General features: G+C 33.2%; 1 protein-coding gene across 3 annotated transcripts in view; it reads left to right on the forward strand.

Annotated features, from left to right (window-relative positions):
- RSRC1 (arginine and serine rich coiled-coil 1) overlaps positions 1-21,790 on the forward strand; it is a 416,602-nt gene that overhangs the window by 76,291 nt on the left and 318,521 nt on the right. For all 3 annotated transcript variants that reach the window (XM_063112527.1, XM_063112546.1, XM_063112537.1), the window contains exon 4: positions 15,688-15,852. In XM_063112527.1, the coding sequence (XP_062968597.1) occupies positions 15,688-15,852 (165 nt within the window). The remainder of the gene's footprint in view (positions 1-15,687; positions 15,853-21,790) is intronic.

Here is a 21,790-nt window from a genome sequence, read left to right on the forward strand (position 1 = left end):
AAGTTCATAACGTCAGACATGTAACTGACCCTTAATGAGCATAGGCTAATTTACAAATACTTTTTCATAGGGTGGTAGGTAACTCCCCAGCTGGAGTTCACATTGACTTGTGAGTGGGCCTGAGATTATAAACTTTGTTTTAAATCCCTTTGTAACTCGCTGGCCTTGTTAAAACTTTCAAGAATTTTGGGATACTTTATGTGTCTTAGGAATTTTCCAGATTTTGGTATTCTGGGCTGTTGGCTTACTTAGGCCCAAACATGAATACTTAGGGCAGTCTTAGGTTTCCTCAAACTCCCAGAGTTAATGTTGTAGGTTAAGTATTTATTGAAAATACTTTGACAGTTTGTGTGGAAACCTTTATTTTTTAAGCTTCTTTTTGTTCAGATTGAGTGCTTTGCCTTTAGGAAAGAATGGTTCAAATAAAATAATTAGAATTTCTTTTTTTTCCGATTTAATATGTTTTGAATACTTTTCCTTTCTTAAGGACAGATATTTCAGTTTTTATTTCTCATGAGTAGCAGTTCTTTTCTTTTTTTTTAATAGGAAGTTTAAGTCTAGTCATATATTGTTTTTGCTAATGACTTGAGACCTTTATGAATATCAATTATGATATGGTACTGTGCTGTATAGTAATGCTATAAAGTGCATTTTTGAATAGTAGGTGATCTGGCTGCACAGTGTTCTGATTTGGTAGTTCCCAATGTCTAATCTTTAAGTTTATTCTGTATTCTCCTTCTCCCTTTCTAATCTTTCCCCCTACTTTAATCTGTTACTAATGCAGATAAAGGTAAATAAGTTATTAATGTTTTTAATGAAGGCAAAGATAAGAAAGTAAACTTACTTTCTATTTAATTGTCTGTAAGGAAAGCTCTGGGTGATAATTTGAGAAAGTTTTTTGTACTTTTCAAGAGAATAAACTGGGTTTTTATATAATTTCCTTTTCTTTATTTTTTCTTCAACTCCATGTTCAAGTAAAATGACATTTCAGAGTTTGTTTTAAACCCTCTTATTTCTTTAGTCAGTAATGAAAATGGAAAAGAACAATGGCTTAAAAAAAGAGGTATCTTTCTTTGTATTTTCTGTGTAAGTTGATCTTCTAGTGGACTTATGGACTATTCATTGTAAAATTGATTTAGTTAGGAAGTTGTGTTCTTACTGTTATTTATGAAAGGGAAAATATCAGCTGAAAATAGACATAATTATATTCTGAAACCATTTTATTTTAGGAAGGACCCCTGGGGAAAAAAAGGAGTTATATAAAAAGAAAAAGTAAAATAATAATTTGTAAGTTTGAATATGAGCCTAAAGATTTCTTTTTGGTGTTATTGTGATAAAATTCCATACATGCTAGGTGCTATTGGGGTGGGGTCTCACTTTTAAAGTTTCTTTTTACTTGTTGATGTTGTTTCCAATAGTATAAAATCAGTTATTTATAGATTATTTATAGTGGATCTTGAACTTGAATTTAGTAATACTTTTATTAAATCACTCTGGGAATGTGCAGGGCAAAGATGTAGGAAGAAGTATGATTTTTAAATTTTTAGTTAAATAAAGATGTTCTTATACATTGCTATCTTGCCTTTGTTTCTTCTTCTGTCATGGAAGAACACCTTAAAGACATCTTTTAAAATCTTCTCTGCTTCCTATTATAGGGTTTATGAAAAACAAACAAAACTATTCTGTCTACCCTAAGTGAATCATTGTGCAGTATATGCATGTATTGAAACAATGCACTGTACCCCACAAATATGTACAAGTGGATGTTAAAATTTTTTAAAAAGGTCAAGAAGTTTTTTAAAAACTAGGATTGTTTTTAAAGTACTCACACCAAAATCAAGAAATATACTAGTATATGCCTTGATTTCAAATATTCTTTCCTCTCATATCTGAGCATACAATCCAATACACAGTAATGCTGGGTGTACCTGAGTTCTGTTTTTCATTGATAAAATGTGGTGACCACTGAGATGTTTCATACCCAAGGCATCGCATTTTCTCTAATTCTTTTATTACCATTAAGTCTTTGTTGGGTAACTAAAATATTGACATAAGCAGTTTAGAACTTGTTCACAGATGTGGAAGAGCAGCAAAAAGAGGGGGCATTGAAAATCTTATTTAAAGACAAGCAGATAGCAATCTGATTTATAAACTGTTGTCTGTCTATTTAAGTTATGTTTTACATAGTTTCATTGAATGAAGTCTTGCAGCAAGTTACTTGAGGCTTTTTAAAAATATTTTTTTAAAGACTTTTTTTAGTAAATAACTTAACTGAACTGTTTAGTGTCTTAAGCTTTTCCACAGCTTTATAATCAAAGAATTTGCTATGATTAAGGGATATTAAGATTTTTTCCCTTTTAGTTTTTGTCTCCTATGAATAAGACATAATCTTTAAAGGAAAATTTTAATTAAAAAAAACCTTTTTAAGAGTTTAAAAAATCTTTTAATTTTTGGGAAGAGTGATCTGTATTTTTTCTGTTTTATTTTTTAATTGAAATTATTTGAAATTTCAAATAATTGGAATTGAAATTTTTTTTTATAATTTTAATGTTGATTACAAAACATTTATCAGAGTTTTTTTAAAAACATTTTTTTTGATGCATGGGTTTCACGAACACTTAAAAATTTCCATGTACAGATTTAGGCTTTGCACTTTAGAAAGCATGTTAAGTTGATATTTTTTTAAGTTCCCAAGATAGGATACCAGAATCAAAACTAAGGTTTAATAATTTGTTTGTGCATATGGACCTTATTTTTTAAAGAAAATTGGAAATTCAGTGTCTTTGATACCAAAGTGAGATGATATCCACTACTTTTATGGCTAGGTGAGGAAGCAGTTAACTTTTAAGGTACTGGTTTACTTAGCTGATAAACATCCCCTTATCTAACTCTCCTCCACATAGACAGACAATGCAGGAATTTGCTTTACTATTCTATTTTGGAAAATTGTCATTTTTCTGTTACAAAAATTATTACTGTGTTATCAATTAAGGAGTCCTTAAAACATTTTGCCTTCAGAAAAATAACTTTTTTATACATTTTAAAATTAGTAATGATAAATATAACCAATTAATGAAATTATTGGTGAGGGAAACATCATTTTAATTTTTTGAATTATGTGTTCTATTCCTATATTTAAAGTGACGATTTTAGTGCTAATGAGAACAAGTGTGAACTTATACTTATTATGGACATCCATGAAAAAACTCATCTAAAAGCCATCAGGTTTAAAGTATAATGCTTGTAGCTACCAGCTGCCAAAGAATTTCTTTTGCTAATTTTATTCTTTTACTCCTTTGTAATTTAAATACCTTTATTTAAAAAGTTTAACTTAAGGATATTGTAATGTATATAGCATTTTAAGATTAGATGGTGTCCAGAACATACAGTCCAATGAGTTAGTCCAATGTAATTGGACAAATTATTAAATGACACTGACCTCATTTCCTTTAGAACAATGAAAATTAATAGTTTCACATTTTATTAGGCTGATATTCCAGATGTAGTGTACATTTAATTAAGTGTAGTTTCCTTTTAGTTATGGTATGTGTATCTGTTTTTTGTCGCAAATTCTTTCTAGTTTTACAGTTTTCCACATGTTTTCTTTCACCATTATGATTTTTTTTCAAAGCAGAGCTATAAGGATTTAAATCACTTTAGCATGCAGCAAAACAGTTCCCATTCAAACAATAAACGCCGTTTTAAAAAGCCTTTAGATCTTCTGTCACTTCATAAATATAAATGTATAAAAACGTTATGCAGTTGTAGTGCCCACCTGCTAATTAAATGCAGATTTTCTCAAACTTGTTTAAAATCTGTCTATTTGTTTCAACTCTGTCTCTGTTCAGAATACATATGGCCCTTGTGAAACTAATTATGCTTATGGAGCAGCTGTTAAATTTAGTGCAACTAATTTTATCCAATATTTTACATTTTAATTGATTACCTGTGAAGAAATTAGCAAATTAACACGTATTGTACAGTAACTGAATGTTCTTTTATGGTTACTTTCGGATTTAACAAGTGAACCAGGCACTGATGGAATAAAGACATTTCTGGGATTTTTAGATAGGAAAGTTATTGGAGGACCTTGATTATCTGGTGTGAAAATTTAGGAAGACTGATGAGTGATGCCAAGCATCTGTGTGTTCTGTATCTTAAACATGAGAAGCAGATTGGAAAGTAATAGCTTTTTCGCAGAATTTTGGTAACATATGGGCTTATCTGGATCTAAGAAGTCTTTGAAGATCTTTGAACTTGACTAAATGACTTAACCTTTGGCATAGTGGGTGGGTTATATGCTTTTTAGCAGGGAGGTACTGGCATTCTGCATTTCTCTTTTGCTTTTTTTCCCCTCTTTCCAATTCTACCTTTTAATATCTTTTCTTAAAAATGGGGAGACTGGAGATGATGATTAGGAATTCAGGAGGTTGATCTGATGAGAATTCCAAGATATTTAGTTAAATGGATCTATTTATAATTTAGAGTTAAATGTTTTGATAATATTTCAGAAGTAAATGTGTAGACATTTATTTTGTTTTATAGATTTTATTTAAAAATGACACAGTCAGATCTGACTGACAGTGTGCTGTAGTTGAAAGGATGTGAGCAAACTTGGGTTCAGATTTGTTTTATCACTCATTGGCTCTGTGACCTTTGAACTTTTCAGAATTCAATTTTTTCAAAGTAAAAACAAAACAAAGGAAAGAAACAACTGTCCCCCAACAGGAAAAAATCCCCAGAACACCAAAAGGAGGTGATGATAATAACTATTTGTTTAAATTCTCCAGAAAATTAAGTGAAGTGCATGAATATAGCTTGCATACTTCTTAGCATGTAGAAGATCCTTGGTAATAATAGGGGAAAGTGTTATGCCCTATCACATTAAGTGAGAGATATATTAAACAACCATATTATTATGCATATTTTAGAGCATTAACTATTACAGTAATTGAGAGATTGGTTTTGATTTTTATTTAGCAGCTTTGGATTCTGATAACTCAGTAGTAAAACTTCATGTTAGTTATAGGTCCAAGTAAATGTATCTGGAATTTTGATAAAAAATATTATTTCAGTAGGGCAATATAAGTAGGGAATTACATATCAGGAATATACAAACAACCCATTTACAAACACTTGATCTATAGCAACTAGAGACTTGAACCTCTGCCCTTAGCAAGGACTGTTGACCCTAGTTTTGCAGTTTAGAACATTTAGCAGCTATAATGATCTAAACAGATTTCTTTAAGGCAAATGAGGGTCAATAAGTAACCAAAGCAGAAAAATATTTACCTGCTTAATTTGTCTTAGTTAAAATTCAGAATGTGTGTATTTTCCGAAAGGAATAGCGTTGTTGGTGGATATGTTTGAAATAGTTTTTTGTATAAGGTTTCAAGTACTTTCTGAGTAGGCTTATGAGGATTGGGCTGAAAAACTAGCCATTGTGATTTTTATGGTGAGTTTCAAATAACAGATTTATAAATGAAGTTTCAAATAATTTTTTTAACCTTTGAATGGAAAAATTTAAGCATCCATTAGAGCAGAGATAGTATAATGAACCCTTATGTAGCCGTGATCTAACTTCATCACACAGTTGTATTTTGCCAGTATGAAGACTAGCTTTGTTAGGATGAGTCCAGAGTGCATTTACTCTATGGGTAATTAGCTGTAGTATTATCATTTGATTCTATGCAATGTAGAAGGTGTCTGGCTGGTGGGAACACTATTTCTCCCCCTACAAGATATTTTGGAGTTCTACTGCCTTCCAGTGTATTTCTCCCTGGTTTCATGGAATTTTGCCTCACATATGTATAGACTAGCACTCATCAGAAGATCAATGGGACTCTATTGCAGATTTCTGTATTCCTCTTTCTGTCCAGCTTCCACCTCTTTGGTACAATGCCTTGTAGATTCTAGCCACCTTGGCCTCCCTGAAGGTCTGTCTCTGTCTTCTTACCTCAGCAAATCCACCAGGCTTTGTTTGGGCTGTGGCCTGGAAACTTTTCCAAGGCAGGTTTCCCTTTTTTTGTGGGGGATCATAGTCCTGGGCTGACTGTTGTGCAGTGTCTGAAACATTCATTTCATGCATTTTGTCTGCTTTTCTAGCTGTTCACAGTGGAAGGGTTATTATTATAGCCTTTGACTCCTCTGGGCAAAAGGCCATTTAACTCTAATACTGATTATTTTGTTAGTAATTTCTCTGTTTTCTTTACATTTCCACCAAGAGTTTATCAATTTTATTAATCTTTTCAGTGAACCAACTTTTATTTTTCTTCATCTTGTTTCATTAATTTTTCTTTTATCCCTTTGTTTCTTTCCTTTCACTTTTTTTTTTGTTCTTTTTCCAACTCCTTGAGATGGATGCTTATATCATTTGTTTTTGGCTTTTGTTCTTTTCTTATAAGTGCATTTAGATCTATAAATGAGCAGTGCGTTATCTATATCCTACATATTTTTGATGTATCATATTTTAGTTTTCACTTAGTTCAAATGTCTTAAAAATACCCATTGTGATTTCTTCTTTCCCATGGTTTATACAGACATATATTACTTAATTTCCAAACATTTGGGGATTCTTCTAGTAGTCTTTTGTTTATTGTTTTCTTCCTTAATTCCACTTTAGTCAGAGAACATAATCTAAATGCTTTCTGTCTTTGAAATGTGTTGGGATTACTTTTATGGCCCACTATACAGTTTATTTTTTAAAAATTATAGGTATACTTGATAAGAATGACTATTCTGCAGATTTGAGGTATAGTTAAATAGGTTAATTTAGCCATTTGTTCAAATCTTCTATGTCTTTACTTTAAAATTTTCATTTTAAAACCTGCTTATTTTATCAGTTATTGAGAGTGCTCACAGACAAATCCACACTGCCCTTAAGTTTTGTCATCTTCCACTTTATACTTTGTAAAGCTCTGTTATTATGTGTTTACAAATTCAGGATTGTTATACATTCTTTGTGGATTGACCTTATCATCCTGAAATGTCTCTCTCTATTTCTAGGAATAGCTCTTATTTTGAAATCTACTTTATTGGTACAGTTTCTTTTTTATTTTTTACCTTTAAAAAAAAATTTATTATTATTTTTTTACATTGAAAGATGTTGCAGAGCAGTGGGGGAGAGGGAAATGGAGGTGGAAGTCGGCGGTTCACTGGCCAGGTTGCAGAGGCGGGTGTGGCTGAGGAGCCTGGCAGATTTCCAGCAGTGACTCCATTGTTACTGGGCTGGATGCATATGTCGGGGGGGGGGGGGGGGGGGGGGGGGGGGCCGGGAGCATGGCTGAGGCTCTCAGCACCCCCCACCCCAGCTTGGGGGCCCCAGGGGCTTCTGGTAGTGGCTTGGTCATTGCTGGGCTGGATGTGAACATCAGAGTGGCATGGCTGAGGCCCTCGGGTTCCTCTCACCCTGTCTTGGGAGCCTTGGGGGCTTCCAGTTCTTCTAGGTTTTATAGGTGTTCTTTGGTGATGTTAGACCTTTACTGGTTAATATCTGAACTTTGTCTCTGATCTGTGGGTTTTTTGTGTTTTCTTTCACTTCTGTATTGTATTATTAGTTACCCCCACCACTTAAACTCTGCACTAGAACTAATTTGTTGTCCTTTGCTTACTTCTAAAATGGGGGAACTTCCTGTGGGAACCAACACTAGAGTCTGTGGTTGAACTAAATTGCTGCTTTGCTTCTGAATCCCCAGGGAAGGCTTTCTGTGCAACTCAGGTTTTAATTATTGAACTTTTCAGCACTTCTGGGTGTTGTGAGGTCCGATGCACCTGGGTTGTGTGGAAACTCTGGTGTGGTCCTGAGTCTTTTCAGCAAACTGCACCCCGTGCAGTTTTTATATTTCTGACCAGTTTATACTGAATGGTCTTGTGTTGATTGGAGGGCAAATCACCTGTCTATGCTGTGCCCTAATGTTGCCCCGGTGAGCCCATCTCCCCGACCCCCTGCACTCCAAACACTTCCCAAGGGGCAGGCCATGTGCAGGTCCCTTGTGACGACTCACTGGTCTCTGAGTGGCTCCTTTTTTCAGTTGACTGCGACCCCTCACTCCTGTGTGGGTCCAAAGGAACCCTGTCAGTAGTCTTGCTGGCCTGGGGGCAACCAAGGCTCTCCTCTCCCCTGCAGTCTCCCAGCAACTTCATATAAAGGGCAAAGCTGTGGTTTTTGCTAGCTTTTGCTCCATGTGCTCACCAGGGCCAGCCTTGAGATGTCCAGGGCGTGAAATGATTGCAGCAGTCTCTTCTTTGTCTCATTGCAGCTTCTCCCACCTTCGTGATCTCCATAGGTCTTTCCTCTTCCGCTGAGCTCTAGCGGCCCCAGCTTGGCAGTCGTTGCTTTTTTAATAGTTGTAAATTGGTCATTTGTGGGAGAGAGTGATGCTGGGACTGTCTATTCTGCCATCTTGATTCTCTCCCCTATTTGTACAGTTTTGACATCTTTCTTTTTGTTAGTGCTTGCATGATATTTTTTCTGTACTTTTACTTTCAATCTTTGGTTTTATATTTAAGGTGTTCATTTTGAAAGCTGCCTAGTTTGTTTTGTTTTAGTCTGACAATCCTTGTTTCAATTGTATCATTTAGTCTAATTACTAATATATTAGGATATAAATCTACGATATTATTTTTGCTTTAGTTTGTTAGTTTACATTCTCTTAATGATATTTGAGTGGATTACCTAGAAATTGTAGCATGTCCTTGACTTATTAGAGTCTAACATAAATTAGTACTTTTATTGCTTTTTTTCCTGTAGCTTTGATTCTTGAGGTTAGCTTGGCTGGATGTAACACTGCAAACATACCTTTTTTCCCCCTTGAGCTCCTCAAGAAAAATTAAAGCCATTTTTTTTGTTGTTGTTGTTGTGTATCATGCAGTTGAGAAGACTGATGCCAACTTGACTCTCCCTTTGTTAGTGACTTAATCAAATCATTATTTTTTTCTTTATCTTCAATGTGTGGTTTCATCAGGATTTCAGGATTTCAGAGTTAATTATCGTTAGTCCATTTCCTAAAGTAAACAGTGGACCCTTTCTATATGAAGACACCTTTAGTTCTAGAAGCATTCTAGGGTTATAATTGTAGTATTCTATTAGTTTTTTCTTCTAAAGCCTCAGGTTAGATATTTGTTCATTGTCTGCCTCTTCTTTATATTACTTTTCTGATCCATTTTACTACTTTTTATTTTGTTTTCTTTTCTTTCTCTTGTCTCTTTTCATCACTAACATCTGTGTCTCTTATTGTATGATTAGTCATATTCTCTTTTGAGCACCTTGTAGTTTAGTACTCATTTCTGAGATGACTTTTCTTTTTTTTTACTTTTTTTCCTAAAATCAGATAGCTATCTGTTCTGAACTTTTGTTTTGCTTGTTTCTTTATATTTAATTCATGTTGGAGTGTTATAGTCTTCTCTGCTTTCTGGTCTTTTTTGTGGACATATTTGCATTTTTCACCCCAAAAATTTTGATTCTAACTTTCTGCTGCTTTTCTTATAGCGTGGATGTTGGATTTTTGTTGTTTTTCGTAATAATGTGCAGGATTTTCCTGGATCAGCAGTAACAGACAATTTTGTGAATGGACTGGAGATGATAGGTGGCTTGTAAGGTTTCTTGAATGTCACTCTACTGTTTAGGTGGGGTTTCTTTAATAAAAGAGGAATTTTATGGCAACTGCTAGGTCTGTTCACATCCTTTGATGTGATCTTGTTTTTGTAGAGCCCTGTACTTTAGCCCCTTGTTTTCTAGTTTTCTTTCACTGTCAAACCACCAGTGGACACCTCTCTTTCCAAAGTGCATCTCTTTCCCAGAGCATAGGTCCTTTTTAAAAATTCCCCTTATTATGGTCTTAGTTGAATTTTGGTAGGGGTTGGAATTAGATTTCCATGTTCAAAATGTTATCCTAACATGGAATCCATGTTAATTTTTATTCCATGTGTAATATTTTGTTTAATTTTAATTGTAGCTTTATTTCATGGCAAAGGTAGTCTTTATAGGATTCAACTTAAAAGACTATTTGAAGTATTGTAGTTATTTTTTTTAAAGACAAAATATTAAGGTATTTGTTTTGATTACATGTGTTTAGAATTTATTAGCAAATTAAGAAACTTGACAAATTGTTTCTTGAGGCCTGTAATTCATTTTATGTAGAGATGTTATGGTGATTTTTCTTATTCTGTAGATATTGAAAGCATTTATCTGGTATAATAGGACATCTTGCTGTCCATTTATTGCTTATATATTGTGTGTTCTACAGTGCCACATTTTTTATCAAATGTTTCTTTGCTTATATAGTTTCTTTCGCTTTTTTGTTTATTTATCTGGTCAGGGTAAGAAATCTCTTTACTCTGATCTGTTATTTTCTTTTGTTGTGGGGGACCCTTGAAATTTATAAATAAAGTTACTTAATAAAGTTAGTGGAGTTGTTCATAAGAGTATGTCTAGGATGTGAGTTTTATTCATAATTGTGTTAAGTAATTCATTTTAAATCTGTGCTTGATTTTGTGGTCCTTTTTAACAGCCTTTAATAATTTTGTTCTGTTTTGTGTTTTTGGATTTGCTTTTTTTTTTTACCATATATTTTCTCCAGAGTCACTTTTTGCTGCTTGCAGCATATAAGCAAGATTAAAAGGCTTACAGTATCAGGATTAAAATAATGAACATTAGGACATTGAGGGGGGAAAGGCCTAGTAGCTTATATTGCATACTGTGGTGTTTTAAAACTTATTACTTTCTTTGAATTTGACATCATTGGTAGCTTAGCTTATAGATTTGCTATTGCTATTATTGTTCATTGAACCACACCAGAAACATTTATAGAAAGCTAGTCCAGAATGACATGGATTACTTGTATGAAGACATAGGGTGAGTATGAGAAAGATATCTTTGGTGAATGGCAGGCATATGTCTATAGTAAAGTCTTTGTGTTAGGGAAAACCATGAGATGGGTTTGGAGATAACTGAGTTTGCATAATTAATTGGTAAGTTTTGAGGATTAGAGAATGGGAAAGAAGGTGCTAAGGGAGGGTTGGGTAAATAGTAATTACTAGAAGGCCTCACTGCTAATTTTGTAGTATCTAGCTTTGTTATAGTGGTGATAGGAAAATGATCAAACTCTGGTTTCTCTGGGACAGCGCCAGTTTAGTCCTGATGTCCTCGTTATAGTACTCCCTTCACTCCCCCAAACATCTGCTTTTATTCTGAAAAGGCTTAATGGCTTGGATGATAGGTGATATGGTCTTCCTGTTAATGACAAACCACGAAGATCATGTATGGCTGCTGAGGGTTACCTATGGAGAAGATATGGAATGAGATTCGGTAGAGAAGATATGGATTTGAGCCCTTCAGATTATTATTATTCATTTTACTATGTAAAAGAAATACCTTGAAACTTGAATAATCCTTACGCCAGCCTTAAGATTTTAAAAGCCTGTGAAAATCAGAATACTGTTCTTTACTGGATTAGCTACGGTATGAGGGAAACATTTTACATGCTTCTGATTTAGATTTTACAAAATCATTCAGATTAGCCCTTCTCTCAATTACTTCTTTCTCAGTGCCTATCTCCTTGCAAATCACTTGTCTGTTATTTCACAACTCAGGTAGGTAACTATCAATTAATCCTCAAAGTAAGATAGTTATTATCCTTATTTTGTAAATCTGTTATTTGAGGAATTTTTCATTTTTTTAACTTAATACTTATATAACTTTGGGTATATTAGTAACAGATACATTTAGTTCTGAGTGCAGTAAAAGCATGATTTCACCAACATTCACCTCATTTGTAACCCACAAATAGTTGCACATTTTTTTCCAACAGTATATTTTTAGGAAAAAAGGCAAACCATGTAAGAAATTAGCTTATATTAAAGATTTATTCAAAAAGAAAGCTCTTAGAGTTTTGTTAGAGTTTAAACTAATTCTTTTGTCTCTTGTTACTCTACATTTTCACAACTAATTGCCAAAATCATATTTTAGTCCTAAACAATGTAGAACCAAATTAAGATAGTATAGTGCATGTATGTATATACATAATGTATATGTAGTGGCTGAGGTTATCACAAAAAAGTCTCCCCTCTATTATTATTATAATTGCTTTTTTTAAATCCAGAAAGCTTTAAATTTTGCCATTATTGTTCAAAGATTTTAGGAATAATCTGTTAAAATTTCTATGTGTTTACATACAATAGAAGATTTAATCAGAAATGAGTTGAATAACATCTGTGAGGGCAGTAGTGTGATGATGAAACTTTGTTTGACCTTGAATGACAGTCATGTGTCCAAAGAGGAGTAGTCAAAGAAATTTATTATGGAGAAAGTGGCATAAATTTAATATTTGCAAATTAGGACAATAAAATAATTAAACCCATGTTGACATTTGCAACAATAAATATTGTAACTTCTGAAAATCATGTTAAAAAAATGTATGGGTTTATGATCTAATATTACTTTCATTCACCGAGTGAACCCATTAGAGGTGGAAGAGGACAAACAGTACTGCCACTGAAACTACCACATGTCCTAGGTATCCAGGACTAGTCCATTTGATCTCTCCATCACCCACATTCTTTATTCTTTGGTAATTTGTATTTGCTCTTTTCTTTTTGTTTGATCACTCTAGCTAGAGATTTATGAATTTTATTGATAATTCTCAGAATACTGGATTTTGGCTTTGTTAATTTTCTCTATTGTTTTTTATTCCATTTATTTTTGCTCTTTTCTTTAATGTTTCTTTCCTTCCACTTGTGTTGGGTTTATAATACTTTGCTCTTATTTTCCTAGCTTCTTAAGGTGAAGCCTTAGGCAATTAATTTTAGACCTTTCCTCTTTTCTAATATAAACATTTGAAGTTATAAATTTCCCTTTAAACATTGTTTTAGCTGCATCCCACAAATTCTCATATGTTGTATTTTCATTGTCATTCAGTTCAAAAAGCTTTCTAATTTTTCTTGTGATTTCTTTGTTGACCCATGAATTATTTAAATGTGGATTATTTAATATCTGTATATCTGTTTCTTTCTAGATATCTTACTGTTGTTAAATTCTAATTTAATTCTCTTGTGTTCAGATAAATATATTCTTTATGATTTCTACTTATGAATTGACATTTTCATCGTCATGAAATATCCATTTTTATTTTGGGTGATATTCTTACTTTCTGAAGGATAGTTTATGTGATAGTAATATATTTCAGTCTTCATATGCTTACTGTTTGCCTGATGTATGTATTTCTAGCCTCATTTACTTTTAACCTATCTGTATCTGTATATTAAAAGTACATATTTTGTACATAGTACATGGTTGTGCTTCTTTTTTAGTTCATTTGATAAGTTCTACCTTTTAATTACTATTTAGTTTATTAATATTTAATGTATATATTTATATGGTTAGCTTTAAGCCTACCATTTTATTTTATTTTATATTTGTACCCTCTTTTTTTGTTTGTTTGTTTCTTTTTGCTTCCTTTCCAGTCTCCTTATGGAATAAGGAATAAAGAATTCCCTTTTAATTCATCTGTTGGCTTTTTAGCTATGCTTTATTTTTCTTCTTCTTCTTCTTCTTCTTTTTTTTTTTTTTTTTTGGTTGAAGTCATTGCTGTAAAGTTGTAATATATGCCCTTACCATTTCAGTGTGCTTAGAGATACTACTTCACTACTTCATGTGAAATATAGAAACCTTATAACTGTATAGGTTCATTATTTATTATATACAGCTTATATGTATTATATCTATCTTCATTATATCTTTACTCCCTATAATGAAACATCATAATTTTTACTTTAAGCACTTAGATGTATTTTGAATAAATTAAGGGAAATAAACAGTTTTCAATATTTGTCCATATATTTACTTTTTCCAGTGGCCTTTATTCCTTCCTAAAGGTCCAGGTTTCCATCTGTTATAATTTCTCTTCAGCCTGAAGAACTATCTTTGGTATTTATTGTAATGCACGTCTGCTGTTGATTATTTTTCAGTTTTCCTTTATCTCATAAATGTCGCTATTTTACTTTCATTCTTGAGAGATATTTTTGCTGGATATAAAATTCTGAGTTGACTTTTTATTTTCTTTTTGTTCCACTGTCTTCTGATCTGCATTGTTTCTGTTGAGAAGCCAGTGGCAATAATTTTTATTACTGCTTCTCTGTATTTAATGTGTTGTTTTTCTCTGAATATTTTCCAGATTTCTCTTCACCTTTAGTTTTTATAAGTTTGACTGTGATGTTCCTGATCACAGTTTCTTTATATTTACCTTACTTGGGGTTTGTTGAACTTCGAGAATCTATAAATTTGTCTTTCACTAAATTTGAAAAAGTTTTGCCACCACTTAAGAAAATTGTTTTCTGCTACATTCTCTATCTTCTCTACTTCTGGGTTTAAATAAACATGTTAGACATTTAAATCTTGTTGTACAAGATTTAAAATCTTTTTTTTTTTTTCTTATTAGCAATCTTTTTTCCTCCTAGTTCTTCAGATGGAATAGTTTTGATTGATTTATTTTCAGGTACAGAGATTCTTTCCTTTGTTATCACCAATCTGCTTTTAATCCCAGTCAGCATAATTTTAATTTCAGAGATTGTATTTTCAGTTATAGAATTTATTTTTTTCTTTTTCTAGTTTTCTGCTGAGATTGCTTAGTTTTATATTTATTACAAATGTAGTTTAACTTACTGCTTTAAAATCCTTGTCTGCTAATTTTGACATCTGGCTCATCCTCAGTTTTAGTCTTTATGTACTATCTTTTCTTTTAAAAATGAAACACATTTTTCCTGTTTCTTTGTGTATCTAATAATGTTGGATGTTTTCCTGGATGGTGAATGCCACATTGTGAATACAGTTATATTCTTCTGAATAATATTGAATTTTGTTTCTTTGTTTGTTTGTTTGTTTGTTTTAGGAGAAAATTAACTTGATTGGATTAAAATTGCAGAAATGTTATCTTTCTGAGAGAAGCTGAAATTTTGGTTCAGTGCTTTTATTCTACATGGCACAGACTTGGGCTTCCCACAGAATGGAAGCTAATAAAATTGGTTACTTTCTCATTGCTGTTGCCTTTTTCCAAGCTCTCTACAGAGTCTTATCTGCTTTTGGTCACTCTCCAGTGCCTTTATGTAGTTTTTTTTTTTTTAATTGTTATCTCTAAGATTATCAGTTTGATAAAGGCTTTCCTTGTCAATACTGTAATAAGGACCTGACATCATTGCTTCTTAGCACATAATGTATCCTACCTAATATTATCATTCACTTCATACAAAGAATAGCTGGATTAGAGTGGGTAAATAGTTTTATTGGAACAATTAGAAATGAGAAATAAGGTTAAATAGGTACAGAAACAGTGATTGTAGAGATAGGGAAAGCCCTATCCTTGTGGATTAGATTAGATACATCTGATTTGTCATATTATCTGAGGAGACTTGAATAATTAAGATTTGATTTGAAACTTTAAGACTTTCACTTGAGAACACTTTTTGACTGAACCTTAATTTCCTAAAAAAGTTGGCAACGTATATTTCCCTCATGTATCAGTTTTACTTGAGAGCACTTTTTCAGAGTCATATCCAAATGCTTGCTTTACACAGTTATTTAATTTCTGAGTTCATAACTAAAACTAAGTACTTTTTAAAAGATAACTTTAAAGGATATTTACATTTTATAATACAAAATATACACTAAATTTACATAATAAAATTTGCTTACTGTAGGTCCAGGTCAAGACCTCGTCCACGTTCACATAGTCGAAGCAGTGAAAGGTCCAGTCACAGAAGAACCCGTAGTCGGTCTCGGGATAGAGAACGACGTAAAGGCAGAGACAAGGAGAAAAGAGAAAAGGAGAAGGATAAAGGCAAGGACAAGGACATCAAACGTGGGTAAGTTGAGGCAGATCTTATGCAGTGATGACTCAATGATGCCATGGCAGTATTCAAACTAAATTTTTGTTCTCTCATTTCCACCCTTGTGGCTATATTGCTATAACTGTGGAATGAGATTTTTAAAAATAAGAATACAGTAGAGAAAGAAGAAAGGATAAATCAAAATAGTTACCTCAAATTTTTACTGTGGTACATTTTCATTTCTATTTTCATTTAATAATAATGTAACAAATCTTAGAAATACAGCATAAATAGCAGTATCAAAGTTTAATATGTAAGTAGAGAAAACTAAAGGAAAATTTACATAATTCATTGGGTAAGTGCTCCATTCTATTTCTTTTATCATGAATATGAATTTAAAGTTTAGTTAATACTTAGTTATTAAAGATATTCAGTATAGAATGGAACTTGGGGCAATTTTAGGGTGTGTGTGTTAGAGTGAGTGTCTGTGTGTGAGGGCCAGAATTTTTTTTTCTGTAACCAATATTATTAAAAAAATGATTCTAGTTCTGTCCATTTGAAGGTTGAAGTACACTTATAAGTGTTTACCAAGTTAGAAGATGTTAAAATGAAACAATCTTATTTAGTAGCTTAAATTTATAGCCTCTTGTTTGTTTTATTCAAAATTGGCAATAGGGTATTCTGTGAAGTCTGCCATCTTGGAATTTATCCCCTTTTGTCAGTTTTTCAATCTCCTGTATGAATACATTTACTTTAATATTTTGGTATAAAAGTCTTTATTTTAATGTATCAGCTTTCAGTGTTAAATTGAAGAGCTTACCAGGATCTTGGATTTGGCTTTTTGAGATCTTGATTCTATGAAGAATTGAGTTTGTTAAAGGATATGAAATTCTTCCCTCATCCCTTTCTTTTTCACAGTTGTCTGTGTGTTTATTTTTTATTTCCAGAATCACAGTGATGTTATACACACCTTCCTAGATTGTTGGTTTTTAAGTATTCTTTGAAATGTTAAATTTGTGGTGGAGTTTGGAAAAGGATAACATTGTTCTGTGACTTTTTTTCTTCTGTTCACCCCACATTCCTTAGTATACATTCAATAGTCATGTTCCTGTAAAATTCTGAGTTCTGTCCTTTTCTAGTATTAAGGATTGTTGAATGTTACAGAAGATGATGTAGGAGGTGGATATTGGGCCATAAGGATAGGGAGGCTGAGTTAGCCAGAGTTTAGTAGACTAGAATGAGGGTCAGACAGGATATAGGGGAAATCTCTTGGTAAAGGGATAAAGTCAGAAGGATGATAGACTGAGATTGGAAAATATGGATTAAGAGGATGAATAAAATATGCCAGTCAAGGAACTGCCTTTTTGTTCCTTTTTACATTTTTTTCTTTTGATTTAGATTTTAGATATTACATTGCTATGGAGAATAGGATTATGATTTTTATTGGTCATTAAGTTTGCTTTCTATCTCACCAAATTTTACTTTTTTAGAATAATATTTATGCAGTTGCATAAAATTGATATTATATAAAGCGTTATTTGGGGAATTTTAAAGGTAAGAAAAAAGAGTGAATAAAAGAGGGAGATGTGGTGGTTTCAAGAAAGGTTCTCATATGGTAACATTAATCTTGAAGGTTTAGGCCAGCTTTACAGGTTAGACTCGTCTGTCACTCAGAATTGATTGAGTCAAGTGGACTGATTTCTAGATGCCAGGTTCACAAGATAATATTGTTGTATTTGTCTTTCTTTCTTTCTTTCTTTCTTTTTTTTTTTTTGGTGGGTGACTGGTACAGGGATCCGAGCCCTTGACCTTGGTGTTATAACAAGGTCTAACGAAGTGAGCTAACCAGCCAACCCCTTGTCATTACGTAACATTAATCTTACAAAGGCAGTGAACAGTCAAAAGAGGTATCAGTTGAAGGGCTCTGGTGACAGATGACAGAATCCTGGTAGTCTGATTCAGTCATTTCCATGGTTTTAGTAGACCTTAATAGAGGGTGGTTTTGTGTCAGGTTACCTTTTCCCTTGGTTAGTGTTAACCGTACACTAATTCTTACCCTTTGGTATGATCTAAAAATCAGGATTTTTTGGGGGGGGTCAGAGTGTTCGTTTAATATAGTCGTATTTATTTATATATGAGGTTATTTCAAAAAGTTTGTGGATAAATTGTGTTAAAAGAGAATACAAATCTTTCCGTGAACATTTTGAAGACCCCTTGTTTGTACAGATGTATCTTGCTTTGTTACAGAAATAATTTATTATTTTTTAAAGCTTATATGTTTATTTCCTAAACCTGATTTTTTTTTTTTTCGTGACCGGCACTCAGCCAGTGAGTGGACGGGCCATTCCTATATAGGATCCGAACCCGTGGCGGGAGCGTTGCCACGCTCCCAGCGCTGCACTCTCCCGAGTGCGCCACGGGCACAGCCCTCCTAAACCTGATTTTTAATCCATTCCAGACTTCTACTCTTTTGTATCACTCTGAGCACCTAATGTACATGCTAGTTTCTAATAAATATTTATTGATTATTTATGAAATATAAGCATTCATTGATTTGTTCACTTGTTCAGCCAACAATATTTAAATGCCTTCTGTTTGTCAGGTACTATGTTAGGTAATACAGACAATGTTAGTGCCAGTACTATTTGGAGCTTTCATGTGTGTGGGAAAATAAGCATATGAAGAGGGAAAGATATGCAAGTAATTACAGCAAAGTCAGATGACTGTTTCCAGTAGGAAAAGTAAAAGAAGTTATGGAAACATCCTATCAGTTCGGATACTCTTGGCCATAAGTAACAAAACCTAACTAACAGTAGCTTAACCTAGGGGTCAGCAAACTATTTTGTAAAGAGCTAGATAGTAAATAATTTAGGCTTTCTAGGCCATATGGTCTCTGTTGCAACTACTGAACTTTGCAGCCATAGGTAGTATGGGCAGCTGGCTGGATTTGGCTCAAGAGCTGTCAGTTGTCATTTGCTAGTGTCTGGCCTAAACTGAGTACACTTAGTCTAAATGTAACAAGCAGTTTAGAGGTGAGCTTTCCCTGGCTGTTTTTATCCTTCTAATAGGCTGGTCTCAGCATGTTGGCTTTCATCTTCAATCTTGACACATTCTGATTGCAAGATATCTCCCTGAATATTATGCTGGTTGATCTAAACTAGTCCACGTGTCAGGGAAGGGCTCTCAGAAGAAGCCATGTTTACACATGAAGGAAGCAAGAGAGGGGGAGGAATGTCCCATGCAAAATGAATTTTATATGGGAAGGCTTGGAATCAAGCAAAGGGATATGGCATATTAGAGGAACTGAAGTCTAATGGGGCTTAGTTTAGAGTATGAAAGGAATAGTGATGAGAGATGATAATGGGAGGACCTTATATTATATTATGGAGTTAATTATGGAGTTGCAGTTAATTCTGAAGGCAGTAGAAAGCCAATGAAGAGTTTCAGGTAGAGAAATGTTATGATCAGGTCTATATGGGTGTAAACCAAATGCTTTACTCACAGTGGCATCTAACATTTAAAATATATTTTCTCAGTGTCAGGAGTTTTGCTAAGCAGTTGACATGTATTATCTCATGTAATAACCTCATGAAATAGGTGTTTTTATTATCCTATTAATACAGATGAAGGTGCTTAGGCTTATTATCGCAGAGCTAATAAATGGCAGTTAGACTTCTAATTCAAGTTGAGTGACCACAGCAGTCCAGAGATCTGTCATTACTAAAAGACTGATTCTTTCTTTTCTCCCTTTCTTTCTTACTTTCCCACCTCAGCATTTCATCCATTTATTTAGAATTATATTTAATTATATTCACAAACAATTTCTAGGCCTTAATTAAATTTGTTTTAATGATGGTTTTATTAGCTGAATCTTTCCAGATGGCTTTTAAAAAACATGTGGGTAGAAATACAGGAATAAAGATTCTTAAACATTTTAATCAGGACTATGTATTGTTTCATTGTGATTGTGCAACCCATTGACAAGTGTCTTAGCTTATGCTAAATAACCTAGGTGCTTCTTCACATATGAAAAAATAACCCATGTACTTCTGCTTCTTCATGCATAAGAATCTTTGTTTTATCAAATCAATTTGAAAATATCAATATTGCATACATAGAACATTAAGCATACATTTACAGAACACAAAGTAGGAAGAGTAAGTACAATAATGGTAAAGCAAGATGAGTATTTTATAAATTGGGGGCAAAAAGGAGAGAAAGGAATGCTCAAGCAGGAATTAATGAGCTTAATAACAAGGAAGGGCTTTTGCATTAGATTTTGGAAAAAAAGATATGAAATTAGATAATTCTGAAAAAACCTTTCTCAAATAGCAGCTAATTATGGGTCTGGAAATTCTTGGAACATTGAAATGATTATAATTAGAATTTGTCTTATGTCATAAATTGACCTATTCATTTCGTTAATCTACTGATTTAGGGAGACCTAATTCAGAAGGGTATCTGGAGTTTGCAGAGACTAAAAGGTGCCTTTTTTTTACAACACTGTATGAATGATATATATATATATATATATATATATATATATGAAAGATACTGAATCTTGTCTTAGATTTTACCAGAAAAGTTTAATGACTGTAAGTTTTAATATTCTATATTTATAAAGCTTGACTTCTAAGAATATTTTATCTTTTACACATTGATACAAATTTTTCTTGTTTCTGTTCATTTTTCCCCCTAATTTTGAAAACTTGAAATATTTATCTTCTCCTTACACAATTGTATTTCTTTGTTGTCGTTGTTTGCCTATCAGGTCTTCTTCTCGATATATGCAGTATAATATTGGCACTAAGTAATTATCTTTAAATGTTGAATTAATGAATGCTTGAGTAGGAACTGATTTCTGACATGAGTACTAAACCCCTGGGGGAACAAAAAAATATTTCCCAACTTCTGGTATGTGTCAAGCACTATTCTAGGTGCTGGAAATCTGATGATGAACCAAATAAATGTGGTTTTGCCCTCAAGGGGCTTACTCTTTCATGAGGGAAGAAGAACACAGACCTCACATTTAAAAGAATTGATCAATTAAATAAAAGTGAACACATTATTGGGAAAGATATATACAAACTTTCTTGAATCCTCTATATCAGCAGCCATATTGGCTATGAAATTGTATTTCTTCTAAGGGGAAATGTCTTTGCAGTATGAAAACAGGTTTTTCTTAATAGCAGAGTTACTAAGTTGAAATTAGACGCAACTTTATTTTGTTAAACTATTACTGAGAGTCAAAAATCAGAATATGAAATTTGTCATGGGGTTTCATAATTGCAACTTGGTTTGATGACGGTGAACATTGTATACCTCATATGAGTTTTCTGTTGATTGATATTAGGCCATGCTCAGCAATATCTTGATCCAAACTCCATAAAGTGTAGTTGACTACTATAGAATATCTTTTACAGACTTCTTTGAAAAATTAGTTGTGAACGAATTTGCAAATAACCATTTCTGCTGATTATTCTTAAGTCATAGTGTAATACCTAAGAGTTGAGTTTGGATGGATTTGATTTAAGTCTGTTTTCAATCAAGATTTATATCATCAGCCAGGATTTAAAGTGGTTGTTGCCTACTGCTGTGGTTAGAATGTGTCCTCAAAGTTTATGTGTTGGAAACTTCATCCCCAAGGGGGCAGTGTTGAAAGGTGGGATCTTTAGGAGGTGATTAGGCCATGAAGGCTCTGCCCTCATTAATGGATTAATGTTATCCAGTCAGGTGGGTTATCATAGGAGTGGGTTTTTATAAAAGGATGAGTTCGCCCTTTCCCCTTCTCTCTTATCCTCTCTCACCCTCTCTTTGCCCTTCCACCATGGGATGATGCAGCAAGAAGGCCCTGAACAGATGCCAACCCCTCATCTTGGACTTCCCACCATCCAGAACTCTGAACCAATAAATTTCTGTTTATTATAAATTAACCAGTCTGTGGTATTGTTATAGCAGCACAAAATGGATTGAC

Source organism: Cynocephalus volans, chromosome 1 (assembly GCF_027409185.1).
Source record: "Cynocephalus volans isolate mCynVol1 chromosome 1, mCynVol1.pri, whole genome shotgun sequence".
Lineage (NCBI taxonomy): Eukaryota > Metazoa > Chordata > Mammalia > Dermoptera > Cynocephalidae > Cynocephalus > Cynocephalus volans.